This window comes from Artemia franciscana, unplaced genomic scaffold (assembly GCF_032884065.1).
Source record: "Artemia franciscana unplaced genomic scaffold, ASM3288406v1 Scaffold_1405, whole genome shotgun sequence".
NCBI lineage: Eukaryota > Metazoa > Arthropoda > Branchiopoda > Anostraca > Artemiidae > Artemia > Artemia franciscana.
This window is the reverse complement of record NW_027062814.1, coordinates 1-20,509: the sequence shown is the minus strand read 5'-3', so window position 1 is coordinate 20,509 and position 20,509 is coordinate 1. Positions and strand designations below refer to the sequence as shown.

Sequence of the window (20,509 nt, the reverse complement as noted above, 5' to 3'; positions counted from 1 at the left end):
TCACGCTACATTGAGGAAGCGGATATTATTCCAACTGCTTGTGAGAAAAGGTATAAAAATAAGCTGCCCGAAGATTAAATATACCCAGAATTTCTGCCAAGGAACAGCACTTACGGTGGCCCTAGAAGGAGTACTTTTTTATAGCCCCTTAAACTTGTCTTCGTGTCAAATAAAAGTAATTTTCAAGATCTGAAATAAAAAACTATAGAACAGAAAATAAAAATAGCTTGGTAGCACAACGATGCATATGTGTTCATCAACCACTCATAGTTCAAAAAAATTTATAAGGTTAGAAGAGGCATTAAACAACTCTAAACAACGAAAAAAAACGAAAAAAAAAAACAGTGCAGTAAATTACAAGTAAAGACAGAAAATGTTTCTATGTAAAAATGTTCATGCCGAATAGACCCCTGCCATAAGGAGTGATACATCACTCTTGTGATGTATCACCAGTTTTACCAATTTCTATCATCCTTAGAAATGCTTTGGTTGCTAGTTTTGTATGCTTTTCCCTATCTTGTCGAGCTTGTTCTGTGCTTTCAAGTCTTCAAATTCACCTTATCAAAGTCTAAAGCAAACTAAAATCAGAAAAAATAAAACCTGAAGAAATATAAGTAAACAACAAGACCCAGAGTTCAAGTGAATTCCATCTCATGAAGTTCTATTACCATCAAACATCTGCCAGCTAAAACAAGTTGGTAATGCTAGAAGACAGTTTCTCGTAAATACAAGTTCAAAGTTAAGTTGTACATAAAGAGGTGTCTTCAAAATATATTCAGACGCAAGAGGAACAGAAGTTGGCTATTTACGTTTTAACATTACAATTGAGTCTTGTCCAATCATCTCGTTATTTACGTCGAAAACCTTCTTAAGAGGTGAAAATCGTAAATCGGATTCATAAATGCTAAATATTAGGTAAGAAGCGGTTCAGGACTTTTAGCCTAGATACAAACAATTAGAATTACATTGTTTTTTATTATTTCTTAAGAAAGAGGAGAGTGAAGATTCAGGGGGGAGGGGAATGTATACTTTCACCAAAAGATGCAATCAGACTCATAAGACTGTATAGAATAGCATACAATACTTGATTGTTTCACTTTAGAGACTTAATCGAAATGGCATCAGAGAAATAAAACTAGATGATCACATTGAATTTATATTAATAGGGCACTAAAAATACAGGGTTGCAACAAATTATATTAGCATTTGTTTTCGTTGTTCACTTATTATATAATCAGGGCCATTAAACTAACAAAGCAAATCCTTTACTCTTACTATAAAGTTCCTAATTCCAAAAATTCCAAGTGTAGCATTCAGGTACGCAGGGGTGTGGAAATTATTTCTCGAGGATCACCAAGAATTTTAATTCTCTTAAATTTTCCATAATATTCTTTTTTTTTGTCACGAAGTCGTGACATGACCCCACCCCAGAAATATATCCCCATGTGCGTACCCGAAACTAAAGATCTACTGTTTCAACTTAATCCAGATATATTTTTAGACATCTTACTTCACTATCACCATCTGTCACGGCCTCTTCCTCATTATCGATAAGCAATGCAACACTTTCATTATCTGAAAGATCAGAATTCTCGGTATCGAGTACAGTTTCAATAGTAGGATATCGAGTTATGAATCGACGCAGGTCAGTAATCAGAAATTGCGTTTGAGACTCCTCCTCTGACGATTCTAAAGGAGCATAATTAAAAGATCTTTGGCCTGACGTGTTATGGTCGTTTGGTTGAAAAGAGGTTTGCAAGATAGAGTTTCCAACCGTATCACCAAGACTAACATTAACATCTTGTGTGGGTAACAAACTACCATTAAGTGATTTAGAGAAAGACATACTAGCAAAGGGTCGTTCTTCTTCTTCTAAAACTAATAAGGAGGTACTACCGTCTTCCAAAGAATTACTACTCTTAGGTGGATTTATACCTTTAGAATACAAAGGGAGATAACAGGGTCCTTCTACGTAAAGGGGTGCGTTTTTTATACATAAGTTATCGGAAAGGATGGAGATCTGACTACACTCGTTACTTGGAGAGGGTATATGCTCAGATGTGGAAGGAAAGGATGTGGGGTCGTGAGGTGTAGAATCTGGAATATCAATGGGGATTGAAAGGCAAACAGTGACTCCTGTGTCGATATTTGTCTCCTGTTCTACGAACTGTTGTATGCATGTAAAAAAAGAAATCAGTATGAATTATAATCAGAATACATTGATAATAATAGTTTAGTAGCATATAATGGGTATCTGCTTGTATAACCATTTTCCACCCAATAAAACGTAAAATCTCTATTATCGTCAATCACTGCAAATTAAAAAAAGATATCCTGAACTTAGTCAAATTATCACTAAATAAAATAATTTATTAACTACAAATTTTCAGATCATTACACAAAACCTGGAGTTATAGAAAGCAATAAATTGCTTTTTCTTACTTTTCTAATTTTCTACAGCCGCTAGAATAATTCAATCTACCAAATAACCAAACATTCAACTAATTAGGTCAAATTAAAGTCTATAATCGTCAAAATATCCTAAATTTAGTTAAGTAATTCTAAATAAACCTGTATATTAATTACAAACTTTCAGAATCGTAATTCATTTGATTTTATTGGCGTATTATATGGTTAAACAGAACATTAAGATGCAAAATAAATACAGAATCTAAAAATATTCTAATAACCAAACAGGTTATTATATTGAGTATATTATAGACCATACCTATTATACGTATATAATCGTAAAAATACAATAATTATTTAACAGACTAAAAATAAGGGTACGAAGCTTATTCAGCAAATCACTCTTTTTGGAGACTTTTAATTGAAATAATCAAATTTTGTAGTTGAATCACTGCTTCAATAATTTATCTCATAAGAGAATTGGGTCCTCCAAAATTTCCCTGAAAATTAGCATTAACAAAACCTGACGATTTGTATTTCGTGGTAATGTTCGTGTATTTGCAAAAAATAATTTTTGAGTGATGCAACAGATCCCAACTTTCTTTAGAGAAATTTGGGGAAACTACCAAAAGCCAAGGCGGTATCCATTTGAGGGGGTTTCTCCCCCACCAAAAAAATCGTTGATCGGACTCTTAAAAACGTAACACGACGAATATAAACAACCTTTTTATGCGTTTTTAAGTTTTTACTCTCCCCCTGAAAGAAAATACCCCCCCCCCAAAAAAAAACCTTGACATGTCCTTATCGAAAGCACAATAATCCACACTTCTACTTCAACTTGAAAACGGCTTCATTTTGGCATACTACTCTAGTAAAGAAAATGTACGATGTTCTTTGAGCTAAAGACATATTTTTTTTTCAAAGTTATAAAGATTTAAGTTCCAGTTATAAAAATTTTTGTTTGCAAGGACTTGCTTTGCAACCCGAGGACAACGTCATTTTCCTACAAGTTCATTACTTCGGATCTAAAACGCAAACACAAAAATACATTGTGCAGGTTTATATGTATTATCTGAGCATAAAACAATCGCAAAAAAAAAGACTCTCAGAATTAGATCACACAGAATTCTGAGCAAAAACAATAGGATTCTTACTTTTTCAAGGGATTTATTATGGCCATATTTTTAGTTATTGCTACATTTTATTCCATACTAGCTGTTGGGGTGGCGCTTCGCGCCACCCCAACACCTAGTTGGTGGGGGCGCTTCGCGCCCTCCCCCCCCAAGCCCCCCCGCGCGCGTAAGTCGTTACGCGCCATATTAGTTACGCGCCATTGTAGTTGTGTCCCTATGTCCCACCTGTGAATATAGATAGATATATATATATATATATATATATATATATATATATATATATATATATATATATATATATATATATATATATATATATATATATGTTTTTAACTACGTAAAACTTGCGAATATACAACATTCTTTGCTGTCCCATTGTCTGTGCATATAAATAGATTGTCAGGTTTACCGACTCTTGAACATGCAACATATAATGGTCAATGGGAAAACAATCCGTATTCAGATCTATACCTCATGATTCTAATGATTGCCCTTGAGCTTTGTTGATGGTGATTGCTAATCGACCATTCCCTGAGTCGCCATCGTCATTTATATATCCCCCTGTGCACCCCGGCGTCCCCTTTGTAGTTATGTCCCTGTGTCCCGGTCGTCATTTATATTCCCTGTGTCCCGGTCGTCATTTGTGTCCCGGTGTTCCAGTCTGTGATTTCTCTTTGAGTGTCCCGGGCGTCATTTATATTCCTTGTGTCCCGGTGTCCCGGTCGTCATTTATATCCCCCTGTGCCCCCCGGCGTCCCCGTTGTAGTTGTGTCATTTATATTCCCTGTGTCCCGGTCGTCATCCCGGTATACATTCGTTTTTGAATTGGTATATGATAAAATAAATTTTTAATTTTTTCCCTTTTTTTCCTTTTAGTTTTTTTTTATTGGTTTTGACCTTTTTTTAGGTTTTTTAGTTTTTTTCTTTTTCTTTTTAGTTTTTTTTTGTAGTTTTTATCTTTTTATTTTTTTTTATTTTTATTTTTTTAGTTTTCTTTTCTCCTTTATTTTTCAGTTTTTTTCCTTTTTTTTAGTTTTTTAGATGAAAATTTTTTTAGTTTTATTCCTTTTTTTCTTTTCAGTTTTTTATTGGTTTTTACCTTTTTTTTTGGCTTTTTTAGTTTTTTTTTCGTTTTTTCTTTTTACTTTTTTTTTAGTTTTTATCTTTTTTATTTTTTTATTCTTAATTTTTTTTTATTAGTTTTTAGTTTTTTTTGTAGTTTTTGCCTTACCCCGGCGTCCCCTTTGTAGTTATGTCCCTGTGTCCCGGTCGTCATTTATATTCCCTGTGTCCCGGTCGTCATTTGTGTCCCGGTGTTCCAGTCTGTGATTTCTCTTTGAGTGTCCCGGGCGTCATTTATATTCCTTGTGTCCCGGTGTCCCGGTCGTCATTTATATCCCCCTGTGCCCCCCGGCGTCCCCATTGTAGTTGTGTCCCTGTGTCCCGGTCGTCATTTATATTCCCTGTGTCCCGGTCGTCATTTGTATCCCGGTGTCCCGGTCTGTATATACATTCGTTTTTTAGTTTTGTTTTTCTCCTTTATTTTTTTCCTTTTTTCTTTTTTTTTCTTTTTTAGTTTATTTAGATTTTTAGATTTTTTTTTTATATTTATTAATATTTTTTAGTTTTCTTTTTCTCTTATTTTTCAGTTTTTTCCTTTTCTTTAGTTTTTTCTTTTTTAGTTTTTAGTTTTTTTTTTGTTTTTTACCTTTTTTTAGTTTTTTTAGTTTTTTTAGTTTTTTAGCTTTTTTAGTTTTTTTTTTATTAGTTTTTAGTTTTTTTTTAGTTTTTGCCTTTTTTTAGTTTTTTCAGTTTTTTTTAGTTTTTAGTTTTTTACCTTTTTTTAGTTTTTTTTTTAGTTTTTTAGCTTTTTTAGTTTTTTTTCTTTTTAGTTTTTTTTTGTAGTTTTTACCTTTTTTAGTTTTTTTTCTTCTTTTGTATTAGTGTGAAATAATTCAGACGTCATATGCGGACAAACACGACGTCACTCGACAGACAGACAGACAGACATAACCCACAAACAACTTATTTTTGTATATATTTATTCATATATTTTTAGTTTTCTTTTTCTCTTTTATTTTTCAGTTTTTTCCTTTTTTTTAGTTTTTTTCTTTTTTAGTTTTTAGTTTTTTTTAGTTTTTTACCTTTTTTTAGTTTTTTTTTTAGTTTTTTTAGTTTTTTAGCTTTTTTAGTTTTTTTATTAGTTTTTAGTTTTTTTTTTAGTTTTTGCCTTTTTTTATTTTTTTCAGTTTTTTTTTAGTTATTAGATTTTTACCTTTTTTTAGTTTTTTTTAGTTTTTTAGCTTTTTTAGTTTTTTTTTCTTTTCAGTTTTTTTTGTAGTTTTTACCTTTTTTAGTTTTTTTCTTCTTTTGTATTAGTGTGAAATAATTCAGACGTCATATGCGGACAAACATGACGTCACCTGATCCACAGATCCACAGACAACTTATTTTTATATATATAGATAATTTGTTTTTCAACTGCCTATTATGAAGTAAAATAAGCCTCTTCAATTACAAGCATTTGCATAAAGACCAATTAGTATATTCGTAGGAGAATCAGAAAATTCTAAATATTTAGAGCGATTAACTGTGGAACAGCAACCCTCCCCCCCGAAAAAAACTCCCGAAAATCGGAAACGAAGAAAACAGTAAAAGACCATTCTCCACCCAATGCAAAATCCCCCCCCCCAAAAAAACAACAACAACTATAAAATCTTGAAGCATAGACCAACATTGAAGCATCATATGTTATGCTGGTTATTGCCAAATTTTCAGATTTAACAACCATACTATATATTTCATTGACACTAGCTATTCACCAAATGATTGTGAGACTTTTCCTGAGGAAAAAGTTCGTTAATATATGGTGAAAGACCCTCAATGTGCAAAATAAATTTTTATCCTACTCATTGCAAATGATACTTCAATCAAAACTACCAATTTCAGCCCAGTGGTAGAAAGGCATATGCAAGGCCAGTCTAAATCAGCCCAACGGAAAGTCACATATTATATGGTACTTTAAGCCAAATATGCTGTAAGATAACCTAAAAAGAACATCCTAGCTTTTAAACATTTTAAACATAACTAGACATTATGTCTTTTTACCGTATTTAAAAGGGCTTAAAACTTTGTCTTAAGGGCTTAAAAACTTTGTGAATCAATGAATTATACAGATAAGGATAGGAGAACACAACTAGTTTTAGCCGGTGGTTTTAACACCCCTTATTAAAAAGTAAAGTATTAATTGAAAATTTTCAAAATTCTAGATTCACCGCAGGGCTTCCCATAACCTGTATTCCTTTCTTGTATCCAAGTGGGCATAAACATACTGATGTCAAAAATAAACCTCCTCACCTTACTATTTATTCTGGAAGATACAAATTATATGATAAACACAGGAGCAAAAAGCGAGTTTTAGAAGAGTGGAAGAGATGGAGGCTGAAACTTCACAATGCAAAGTATACTATTATGTATATATTATGACAATTTGCAAAATAAGCTCTTCCTGGGGAATTATTACAACCTATATCTCTCTCATATCTACAGAAGTAAATATAGACATTGATTCTTCTCAAATAAAAGTTCTCACCTGACTATTTGATCTGGATCTATCGCCTGATGATTCGTCAACTTGAAATCGAGGTTGTTGCCGACTATCGGCACTTGGTGTGTCAGGTCCATTGGAAAAACTATGAAAAACAATTTTTATCAAAAAAAAAAAAGAAAAAAAATTGTAGAGGGAACAGTATCTAAAGAAGTTTTTTTTTCCTCGAGCGTTCAACTAAATGAGGATAGATTCATTTGTCAAAATTTATTTCGACAGCAAATTTAGTTTTGAGTTTTTTCGATAAATTAGTAGCTGTAAAGTAAAAAAATGAAGTGCTTGTAAAATTAGCAAATAAGAAGATATAAAAAGAATGAGCAAATGAGCAAATAAAAAATGAGAAATGAGCAAATAAGGAGATGAAGTAGAAGATAAGTGAGTTGGTCTATAAAGTGAGTAAGTTTCTAAGAAAGTTAGAAGATGAAGTTGTAGCAGAATAAGAAGTAGTTGAAAGTGGATGAGTTTATGAAGTAAGTGAGAATATAAAGTAGTGGTAAAGAGGGTGAGTTTGAGAATTAAGTGAGAAGATGAACTAGTTGTAAAACTGGAGCAGCTCTAAAGTAAAGCTTTACATACTCGGAATTTCATTAAATCAAGAACAAACTTTTCCAATCTGGTTATGATGAAAAAGAAATCACCAATGCAACAGCAAAAAAAAACGACTGAAGGAGAAAAGGAAGACTGTTTTCCTACATTAGTAATTAATATAGATCAGAACTTGAATGAGGCCTTAACCCTACTCATCCATACAGTCACATAGGTCAAACAGCATAGCAATACACAATCAACCATAAAGAATAATCCATGTATACAAAGATTAAGAAGATACAAGAATAACCCTTTTATTGTCTTGTTGCCACACTTGATCGGACTGACCAAAGGTTTAAGGCTCTGTAAATGTGTGAGAACTGCAACCTATTGGTCATTTCAGGGCGCATATCTGGCACAATTCACAACCAATCTAGTGCCTTTTTTTGCACGTCACTACCATATTTCAAAGATACAAATTCTGGTACAAATAATAAAGATATTTTTGGCCATCCAACTATTTTGATCCTACAACGTTTTTTTTTTTTGTTCATGGTCATTCAAGATTTCAACAAGGAAATCAACTCTCTAAAGAGTAACAAACAGAAATTCGTTCAAATTCTTAGTCTATGATATTCCACTCAAAATCAAAATTTTTTAAACATACAGATTTAAATGTCTAATAACAGGACATTTGAAGTTTAGGTTGAAGTAAATTTTAAAAAGTTTTTTTTCCTTTACTAATTTCTTGCTCGAACAAACCGAATCGTTGTTGGAGAAACTAGTAACTATGCAGTGAACACAACTAAATAATACATGACTGCGAATATTTATTTATTTTTGGTTTACTACAAATATCTTTGGGACAGCCAAGCTTAGTTGGCAACAAGACCGTAACCAGGGGGTGGGGGTTCGACCCCTCCTTCCTCAAAATATTTGTTTGATTCGTAGGATCGTAACAAAAATGAATATAAACAAAATTTTTATGCGTTTGAGTTTTTATGTGTATCCCCTTCCCCCCGAAAAACTCCTTGTGTAAAACATCCCCAAAAGCAAATCCTGGATACTACCCTGGTTGACAATGCTGAATTTTTTCTGATATTGTCCTTTTTTTTAGAATTTTCACGTTTCTGAGAATTTATTGTCACCAAATAAATTCGTTTCTATGGGTCAAGAGAAAAATGGTAGCTAATATTATTTAACAATTGCATGGCGGAAGAAAGGCAATAATTTTTCCTATAGAAATTTATATTAAAAAACAAAATTTGCTAAGTTAAGTAAAGAGCCAAGTTATGACCAAAGTCTGTTGCTTTGTAACCTTATCTAGTGCAAACTAATTAAGACTGGTTAAGGCATCTTAAAACTAGTGCAAATAAAACGACTGATCATAGTTCTCTATGTTTGTAGGATATAAAAACTAGCGTTTTACTGAAACAAAAAAAAAAAAAACGAATTTTTTTAAACTGAAAGTAGGAGCAACACTAAAACTTAAAACCAAAAGAAATTATTACGTACATCTGGGAGTTGCCCCATCGTCAATAACTCACTCTAAGATATTAAACAAAAAAACAAGTTTTTTAAAAGGAAAGTAAGGAGCGATATTAAAACGAACAGAAATCACTCCGTATATGAAAGGGGTTTTTCCTCCTCAACGCCCCGTTCTTTACACTAAAGTTTGACTCTTTCTCTTAATTCTGCATTTTAAAACAGTAAAATTTAGCGTAAAGAGCAGGGCGTTGAGGAAGAAAAGCCCCTTTCATATAAGGAGTAATTTTTGTTCGTTTTAAGTTTTAATGTCGCTCCTTACTTTCATTAAAAAAAACTTGTTTTTTTTTTGTTTAATTTCTGGACGTTTTTGAATTAATACATGTTTTGATCTTGTCTCTCCGAACATAAATAATTGAAACGAAATTTGCATATTAATTTTTTTGGGCTAAATGGCTTTTCCATAGTTTAATCGGAAGATTTTGAGAAAAAGAGCGAGGGTGGAGGCCTAGTTGCCCTCCAATTTTTTGATTACTTAAAAAGGCAAGTATAACTTATAATTTGTTACGAACGTTTTCATAAGTGAAAAATATACGTAACTTACGAATTAAATTACGTAGCGAACTTATATATTCGTATGTTTTTATTGCGTATATGAGGGGGCTCGCCCCTCGTCGATACCTCTCTCTTTACATTAAAGCTTAAATTTTGTCCCAATTCCTTAAGAATGATCCCTGAATCATAAAGGCCGTAGAATGAATAGTTGGAATTACTAAAAATACTTTAGCGTAAAGAGCGAGGTATTACGAGAAGGTAAACCCCTCATATGCGTAATAATTTCTGTTCGTTTTAAGTTTTAATGCTGCTTCTCACTTTCAGTAGAAAAAACTTTTCATATTTATTTTTTCATCGCTTTTTTAAATAATGTTAGAAAATCCTGCGCCCCCTCCATTGACAGTCTCTTCCCCGATGAGAAGTTCCTCCATAGAAAAATCGTCCCACGTACCACACTCAACTCTCCCACCCAAACCAAAAAATCCCTTTGAAAACGTCTGTACACTTCCCAGTAACCATTACTATATGTAAATACAGGTCAAAGTTTGTAACTTGCAGCCCCTTCCACGTGGACTGCGGAGGAATAAGTCGTCCCCAAAGACATAGTTATTAGGTTTTTCGACTATGGTGAACACAATGGCAATCTCAGAATTTTGATCCGACGACTTTGGGGAAAAATGAGCGTTGGAGGGGGCCTAGGTGCCCTCCATTTTTTTGGTCACTTAAAAAGGGCACTATAACTTTTAATTTCCGCTAGAATGAGCCCTTTCGCAGCATTCTAGAACCACTGAGTCGATACGATCACCCCTGGGAAAAAAAACACAAAAAAAAAAACAAATAAACACGCATCCGTGATTTATCTTGTGGCAAAAAATGCGAAATTCCACATTTTTGTAGATAGGGACTTGAAACTTGTACAATAAGGTTCTCTGATACACTGAATCTGATGGTGTGATTTCCGCTAAGACCGTATGACTTTAAAGGCGTGTTTCCCCTTATTTTCTAAAATGATGGGTAAAACTAATCTTGATGAAACTTATATATTTAAAATCAGCATTAAAATGCAATTCTTTTGATGTAACTATTGGTATCAAAATTTCATTTTTTAGAGTTTCAGTTACTATTAAGCAGGGTCACTCCTTACTGCAGTTCGTTACCACGAACTGTTTGAAAGTTCGAATTGTGTCAAAATTCTAAAAGAATGACTTATGAATCACAAAGGCCGTTTAAATAGAATAAATAGCTTTATTGAAAGTACAAAAAAACATTAGCACAAAGAGCGAGTTACTGACGAGGGGAAAACCCCCACATATATGTAATAATTTCTGTTCGTTTTAAGTTTAACGTTGCTCCTTACTTTTAGTTTGAAAACTTATTTTTTAATATAATTTCTGATTGTAAAAAAAAAATGCTTGGTAGATCGGGCTCCCCTTCAATGAAAAATTCATTTCCCCCATAGAAAGATCCTCCCACGAAACCTCCACCACCATAAAAGCCCCCGTGAAGACGTTTGTATTCCCAATAACCAATACTATATGTGAACATGGCCAAAGTTCATTATTTTTTTACTCTTCTGAACAAAATTGCTATCTCAAAAGTTTGATCAGGGGACTTATGGGGGAAAATGAGCGTGGGAGAGGGGCTAGTTGCTTTCCAATGTTTTTGGTCACGCAAAGAGGGCACTAGAACTTCTGATTTCCGATCAACTGAGCCCTCTCCCAAACTTCTACATTCACTGGTTCGACATGACATCCCCGAAAAAAACTAACAAATAAACACACATCCGTGAACTTACTTATGGCAAAAAATGAAAAATTCCACATTTTTGTACATAGGAGCTTGAGATCTCTATAGGGTTCTCTGGTATATTGATTCCGATGGAGGGATTTTCATCAAGATCACTTCTTGTTTTGGGTGTTTCCCTCTTTTCCAAAACTGGACAAATTTTCTTAGGATCATAACTTGGATGACTTGATTACACATTATTATCCATAATATTTTCTTTATTTATAATATAAAAAACTTTAAAATTTGTGATATAAAATATTAATAATTTAGTATTTTTTTTACAATATAAAAACAATTGTTAATAACAACATATTATTATTATGAAGATTCATTATCCATCATCAATGTCGTTGCTGTCACACCAGAAGGCAGTATCTGGCATTTTCATGCCTCTAGGATAATTTCCATATAACAGTTTGCCCAGCTGTTCTCAAAAGAAGAATTAGCAGAGCAATATATGTCCAATTCTCCAAGTTTATATGGTTCTGCTGACTTTCTTTATGGTAAAGCCTGACAAATATTTTTAGCCAAATATCTAAGAAGCGCCAAAATACCATACATGACCTTGAGATGTGACAACAATGACGCAATATGTTCTCCTTTAACTATTTAATAATAACCACGATGCTGTTGCTGACGATCAAATTGGCAAAAATCTATAAACAAACTTACGTTGGTCTATCCCATTGCGTAGTCCGTGTATTGTGATCTACGTAATACGTTCTGCCATTATTGTCTAACCGTTCTTCCCAACCAGAAGGCAAAGGAGTTCTTTCTTCCTCTTCATTGGCGGCAACGTAATACGTTCTGCCATTATTGTCTAACCGTTCTTCCCAACCAGAAGGCAAAGGAGTTCTTTCTTCCTCTTCATTGGCGGCAACTATCTGTATCTATAACAAATAATTAAAATAAATTCCCATTTACCCATTACATTACGTAGGGCTTATCGAGTGGTTAAGTTTTGAAACGCCATTTAGAGGGTAAGGGATTTCTCACTTTCAAAAGAAGAAGTAATATTTCACTCATAAAAGAGTAGCGTATAAATTGGCGTATAGTAGTAGCGTATAAACAAGGAAAACAGATATTTACGAATCAGAAAGATAAAAAAGCAGGTACAAGTGGCTAACCAGTGATCATTTTGTTGGAATCATACGAATCAATCAAGATACAGGAAAGGGATTTGGACACCCCTAAAATCCATTAGAAGAGAGAGGGGGAGGATGCTTTCAATGGTTGACAAGTTAAATTATGGTAGAGGGGGGGGGGAGGATCAGGTCCAATATGACATTTGAGCGAACTTTTTACCAAAAAAATACCATATTTCCATTGTATTACACAATTTTGTACTCTTTGCATTTCTGTAGGTTGCTAGGAGTAGGGGTAATGACTGGTTAGCTTATAAAAATCACAGCTCAGTAGTGTAGTGGTCAGGTCTTCAACCACAATCTCTAGGATGTTAATTTGATATGTGTAAAGAAAGAAATATTTTACACGTAGAAGAGAAGCCAATATAAATTTGATCCACAATGACAAGGTACAAGTCCAACCCTAGAAGACGCTCTATAATAAATCGGGCTATAGGACACACTCGGATCCTCGGAAAGTACCCAAAAAAAAGACTTTAACGGTAATCATTTTTCAAGGTTCTGGATGGGAGTGACAATTTAAGCTTTTAATTATTAGAAGAACAAAATGGTTTATCCTTCCCTATAGGGGAAAGGGGAAAGATAACCAGTCAGGGGAAAGGGGGTTATCAACTACAGATAGAAGCGGCTCTTAGCAAATTTAACCGTTAAATTTGTAAGAAACCTATATTTGTATGTAACTTATTCCCATTCCCGAGGAGCTGTCAAATATAGCATTCATTCCGAGACCTTATAGTTTGCCTCATTTTGTGTTCATGTTTGAAACTTTATCAGACTAGGCTAATCACACTGTTTTTATGTTCAACTAAGAAACTCAGTAGAGCCTAAGAAACTAGAAACTCACAACTAACAACTAAGAAACTCACTTCCGCTGGCAATTCTTCCCTTCCAACATCTCTCGTATTCAGAACTTCCCAGTCGTCGGGTTCTTGCAAAGGAACGGATGGGGCAGCAACAGCTTCTTGTGGGCTTTCGTCTCTTGAAACATAGCCATGACAAATTTCCAAATGTCCTTTAACGCGCGACCTCGTACTGCAATGGAAGGACTGTCAGTTCATTTAATCTAATTGAAATCGATGTAGTCCTATAGGTATGACTAGCGAGGCTTTTTCTTTGCATTGCCAAAGCGAAACGGCGAGTGAAAATATATTCTATGTACAAGTAAATTAGGGCATTACATGATAAAATTTTAATAGTATTAATAAGTACAGTTTTTGGCAAAAAAATAGGCGAACTTCTAATTATGATTGTATGCATTGTTTGAAAATGTTTCCATGCTTTTTTCCCCCTCATGTTTTGAACATTATTTTTTCAAACCGTTTTTTTTCTCAAGGGGAGGGACACGGGCTTGCCTTTAAAAATGATCTTCACATTTTAGAAAGGAACTTTTTATCAATTAATTCTAAACCACACAGTTTCGTACATTTTTTTTTCAGAAACACCGAGAACTAGACGAAAAAAAAGAAAGGAAAAAAAAATTCGAGGAGATATATATGCTTCTGGCATAAACCAATTATCTATCCATGGTTCCTGATTTTTCAATGAATTCGGGAACTCAAGAAAAGTATATGTGACTAAAATAAATGGAATTAATTAATATCAGTCCTAATGTATTGACTTCTGAAGTCTGACAAACTCCTCGACGTTCTCCTCTTTAAAAATTGAGCATAATATTCGGCTGCATGTACATATCTATGTATAGAGAAGCGAACAAATGACAGTCTTTTATGCATTTTACACTGCTCATCCAATTGTTAAGAGACTGTAAGAAGTTGTTTATTATACTCTTCGAAACGTTTTATTTATAAATCCCTCCCCCAAAAAGAACCGTAATAGCAAAGTGGTTAGCGCACTGGAATTGAAATTCTAAGGTTAGGGGGTTGGAGTCCTGGTGTCACTGGTTATTTGGCTTGGAATGGGGATAAATGGTATGACCCTGTAAGCTCAGTCAGAGTCGACCCACCTCTGAATGGGTACCTGAAGAAATCTGGGGAAAAACACGGGAAGCGTCGGTTGATTTCCCCCCAACCAAGCATTGCACTCCCGGCTGAAGACATCGAATCAGGAGATCAGTACCTTTGCAACGCAGATCATTAATCAGCACACAAAAAAAGTTTTTTTTAGAAGCACCCAAAGAAAACTCCTAACAATATTTGCTGTGACAAAACTAGAGTCTCCTCAACACAAATTATTTACAGTTATCTACAGGTTTACACATTTTCTGGATATTCAAGTAACAGAAAATAAAATTTCCTTTTCAGTAAACTCTCAAATTCGGTATTCAACAATACCTTCCAAATAAAAAAAATATTATTTTTATTTTAAATGTAATGAATTTTTTCTGTTGGGGAGGGGAAGAGTAATCCACGGGGAGAGGGGAAAATTTACAAATTAAAATAAATTTGATTTGCAAATCTTTTTCGGACATTTGGCATCTGTAATTAAAATAAACTAGTTAGATTACTTATATAAATTTTCCACAAAGTACGACTTTTTCAGCCTGGAATATTATTTCGTGGAATGTGGCAATTATGAGTTAAGAATATGTTATTTTGCCTAAAAACATGACCCCACTTACTTCTTTTCTAGGAACCCCACTTACCATCCAAGTTATATGCGTATAACTCCCCCAATAACACAAAAACACATACCCTTATTCACACGGTGCTGCTCAGAAATTAGCCAATAAAAATTTAGTCCTGTTTAACCATACCAATTACCCTTCAAGTTCGATTAAGGTACTTACCTTCGAGCTTTAAGTAGATAATATTTACAACTTTCTTCTGCTCCCTCATAAGGTAGGTTATCAAGATTCAGCTCAACCATACCGAGGAAATCGTCTCGGGTAAGTCGATTTTCGTCAAAAACAGTAATAACTAACTTGTGTTCATCTGGTTTTACCCGTAATAAAAACGTTTCATCCCATCGAGGATTTAATGTCTGAAAAAAATACATGGTATCAAGAAGAAGAAGAACTGAGCTTTAATTCGAAAAGTCATCTTCGAAATTTAAAAATCATAAATTAAATCCCAAAATTACAATTATCTGGAATAATTCGAATTATAATTAACCCGGAAAAATACAAATCATAATTAATCTGGAATAATCCGAATTGAAAATTATTAAGTTGATCTATTCAAGTTTCTGGTGAAAATACAAGACAGGAAAAAGTAAAGTATGGAAGAAGTGAAAGCGTTCTATAGACACCAGACTACTCGGACTTTCAAACTGGACTTCCAACCCATCTGGAAACTGAGCCATTTTCTGGGGAAAATGGCCCAGTCTGGGGAAATTTTTCACTTAAAATCCCTTCTCCCAAGTTGAAGGTTGCCCCGTGGAAAACCTCTCCATGGAGAAATTTTCTCGCGGAAAATCACCCCCCTTCCACGGAAAAATCCTCCAGGTAATTTTAACTCTTCAAAAAATTTCTGTCGGACAATCCCCCAAGAACATCTCCACATGTAAAGTTGAGTCGGCAAAGAGTAAGACAAACAAAAAGAGCTTTGTATAGGAATTCTGGCAAGTTCCCTCAGTGTAAAATTTATCCTGGATAGTTTGTCCCACGAACCTTCCCTCCCCACAGAGAATCCCCCCTGAAAAATGTATACTTTCCAGTAAAAAAATACTCTACGGTAACAGTGCGTAAATATCATTACTTCCACCCTTTTCCTCGTGGGCTGGGGAGAGGGCATGTCATCCCCAAAGACATAGTTATTGGACCCTTCAACTACAATGAACGAAATGGCAATCTCGAAATTTGATCGAACGATTTTTATGGATAAAGGGCGTGGGAGGGAAAAACTGCCCTCCAATCTTTTCGGTCACTTAAAAAGGCCATTTGAACTTTTAATTTACGTTGCAATCAGCTCTCTCCCGATTTTTAGGACCATTGGGTCCACATTGTCGCCCTTTAGAAAAGCAAACAAATAAACCCACATCCGTGATTTTTCTTCTGGCATAATATACACACAATATACATAAAAAGAATCAGATTTTTATGCTGATTTTAAATATATAAGTTTTCTTAAGTTTAGTCATACTCATCAAAAGTTACGAGCCTGAGAAAATTTGCCTGATTTTCGAAGAAAGGGGGAATCAGCCCCTAAAAGTCACAAATATTAATGAAAATCACACCATCAGATTCAGTGTATCAGAGAATCCTACAGTAGAGATTTCAAGCTCTGATCGGGAAAAATGTGCAATTTTGCATTTTTTTTTCCAGAAAAAAGATCACGGATGCGTGTTTTTTTTTTTTTTTTGCAGGGATGATATCGACCCAGGGAAACTAGCATGTTGCGAGAGGGCTCATTCGAACGGAAATTAAAAGTTCCACTGCCCTTTTAAAGTGACAAAAAAAATAGGAGGGTAACAAGGCCCCCTCCAACGATCTTTTTTTTCCAAAAGTCACCGGATCCAAATTTTGAGATAGCCATTTTGTTCAGATTAGTCGAAAAATCTAATAACTATGTCTTTGACGACGACTTAACCTTCCACAATTCCAGGGGGAAGGGCTACAAGTTATGAAATTTGTCCATTTTTTACATATAATATTGGTTATTGGGAAGTATACAGATGTTTTTGGGGGAGATTTTTCTGGTGTGTTGGGGGGGGGGCGTCGGGCTAGAGGGTTACGTTGGAGGATCTTTTCATGGAGAAATTTTTCATGGGGAAGAGAATTTTCCATGAATGCCGGATTTCCCAGCATTATTTAAAAAAGATCAGAAATTAAATTTAAAAAAAAAACTAATCTTTTCAACTCAAAGTAAGGAGCAACATTAAAACTTATATCGTTATTATATATTATTTAATCGTTATTTATTTTATTTAATCGTTATACTATAATCTTTTATTTAATCGTTATTCTAAAATCTAGAAAACCCCGGAATACCAAAGAAAGCGTGTCCCAAATATATATATATATATATATAAAATATATATATATAAAAATATATATATATATATATATACATATATATATATATATATATATATATATATATATATATATATATATATATATATATATATATATATATATATATATATAAACTACAAGTAAAAAATGACACAAACAAAGCCTACAAGTGTACAAAAAATCTATATAATTTTAGCACAAAATGGCTAATGTGAATTTGGCGATTCTTAGCATGTAATACTCTAGGATTACGATATGCTAGGTGCATTGCTAAAGTGTGGCAAACATGGAAATTGTATCATATTGCGAAATATAATAATTAATATGCAAGCAAAGTCTTGTGGATATCAGCTTTGCGTTGATTAATTGAATTAGTATTATGCTAATAAAGAGGAATAAAGTGACTTTCACACTATGCAAGTAATTTTCTAAGCTAAGTGGTTAAATTAAGCTTAATCCTTCACGCTTAATTAAGTCCTTTTATTCTAGCTAAAGTAAAAATCCATACAATTACCATATTTATCGTCTAAAATCATCACAATCAACGTAAGCAAACAATCCAAAAACTAAAAAAGCAGAATGAAGATGGAGAATCAAGTTCTGATCAAGCCTGAAAACTTCCTAGGGAGAGTTAATCAATCTATTTTCAAAATCTATTAACTGCTCATCCAAAAGATATACTTTGTGACATCTCTATAATACAAAATAAACTTAAATGACGAATAATAGTAAGTAGAGATAGTCAACTTTGTACAGCCTACATTACCGACATAATTTGCTCGGCAACATTATATAGATCAGTTATGTTAGTAAGAAAGGTTCTATCTTATAGTTTGAAAGAACCATAGGAAGCACGAAGTCGAATTTTAACGCTAAATAAGCCAAAAATTCTAGTCTTGCCTCTATCTACATCCCCCCCCCCTAGAGAAACGAGTATTTGGCGCGTCAAAATCATTTAGCTATACTCACTCTTCTTTTGACTTTGGTCTGGACAACATCAACTGACGTTGAACTTTGAAGATCTACAAGTTCCACTTTGACATACGGGTCACTGAAAAAGAGAACATGTCAAACTTACTGGCCTTTTACTATCATGCTAAACGTTTTTAAATAAAGCAAATCCACAGAGAACACCATTTATTTTAAATTTGACCTATTAATGTCCGAGCCATAGTCAAACCAAGCGAAAAATTTTTTATTTATAATTGACATATGTTTGTTCTCAATTTAAACACCACAGTTGTGTTACAGAAGTGAAAAATTATATTGACGAGAAACTGGTTTGACAAGTTTGCATAAACACTAATTTGTTTCCAAATAGTCTCTGTAATACTATGTCTTTGTATCTTTGGCAAGATATCTGTTTAAGATGGAAAAACTTAATACTGTAGCAAAGATGAACATTATTACATAGTATGTCCCTGCCAACGAACCTGTTGAATGACGTTGTTAATAAAATCCGCCAACACGATATTCTGGTGATATGAAGGGACATAAATGCGAAAATTTAAAATTATGCACAATACGCACCCACGACAAATGGTCCGAATGGGCTTAGTGACCTAAGCAAAAAATGCTGTGCGTCTCATTAACTTTTGTGCTACCTATGAGTTAATTGTTGGAAGTACTTGGTTTCCGCACGAGACCGTTTATAAGTATACTTGTAGTTCTCTTGATGGCAGGACGAAGAACAAAATAGGACAAATACTTATTAGTTAACAAAGGAGACGATGTCTGGAAGATGTTAGAACTTACAACAGTGCAGACAGGCTTTGCTAATTTGTGATAGCTAAATCCCAGCTAAAGCTGAAGCTTGTGACGAAGACCTGCAATAATATTAATAGGTTTGATGTCAAGAAGTTTCATGACAAGGCATTGCAGAGGAAATATGATCTTGCACTAGAAAATAGGTTTGCTGACTTGAATCTCGAAGATTACAATGCACAGAGCATTGACGGAGTGCGTGGGGTTAGTGACGCAGTGCATTAAAGACGTTATGACGATATAGTTAGATATAAAAAGCGCAAAAAGGAAGAATGGTTTAGCAATGCTACTTGACAACTTACACAGAAAAGAGCAGACATAAAAGTGCCTGTTGATAAATACTTATTTGGTCTTCTATGTGATAACTATTATTGTGATGTTTTCTAAGAGCAGTGAAAAGATACCAATAAGGAAGTAAAAAAGTCTGTAAGAAGGGACACGAGAGTCTACATAGAGAACCTAGCTGATGAAGCTGGACAAGCTACTGGTCGCGGTGACAGTGAATTGCGTACATACTAACGAAAAAGATAGGAGGCAAATTGCTATCAAATATCAAATTGCTGACAATGCAAATGGTTAGCTTACGACCAGTGAAGAAAAAATGACAAAATTGGAGACAGAATTTTAATGGTATTCCTAAGCAATCTATCTCCCAAGAACCTTTTGAAATCCCTGATATACCAATCTTATGTTCAATTAACTTTTTAATCTTAATGTACATTCAGGTTCAACTCTTCATGATGAAGTTAGTGCTGTTGAGTCCTTAAAGAACGGAAAGCATCAGACCCCGACGAAATCCTACCTGAGCTACTTAGATAAGGCAGAAAGGCTATCAGAAAATTATTTTTTAAGCTACTGATAAACATACGGAGTACTGAAGATGAAAAAGGTGTGATTGCCTAAGCTTTAAATAAAGGAAAATAGGCAGTTTATGATAATGGAGAGGAATACCACTCTTGAAGATTGGCATTAATGTAATATTAAATAGAATTCAAGAACAAGTCAAATTCGAGCTAAAAACTGAAAAACATGGTTTTCGATCAAATCAACACACTGCAACCATATCTTCACCCTTCGAGTAGTACTTGAACAATCAAACGCATGACAGGTACATTTCATCTTGGCCTTCATAGATATTTGAAATATTCTGATTCAGTCTAAAGCGCGGCAATGTGCAATA

General features: G+C 33.9%; 1 protein-coding gene across 1 annotated transcript in view; it reads right to left on the bottom strand.

Moving 5' to 3' along the window:
* Nucleotides 1-18,616, bottom strand: part of LOC136042516 (E3 ubiquitin-protein ligase NEDD4-like) — a gene marked incomplete at its 5' end in the record, with an annotated part of 70,807 nt that extends 52,191 nt beyond the window's left edge. Inside the window, 5 exon segments of the mRNA XM_065727479.1 lie at nucleotides 7,135-7,234; nucleotides 12,178-12,395; nucleotides 13,517-13,682; nucleotides 15,397-15,590; nucleotides 18,535-18,616. Coding sequence (XP_065583551.1) covers nucleotides 7,135-7,234; nucleotides 12,178-12,395; nucleotides 13,517-13,682; nucleotides 15,397-15,590; nucleotides 18,535-18,616 — 760 coding nt within the window.
* Nucleotides 18,617-20,509: the final 1,893 nt, after the last annotated feature.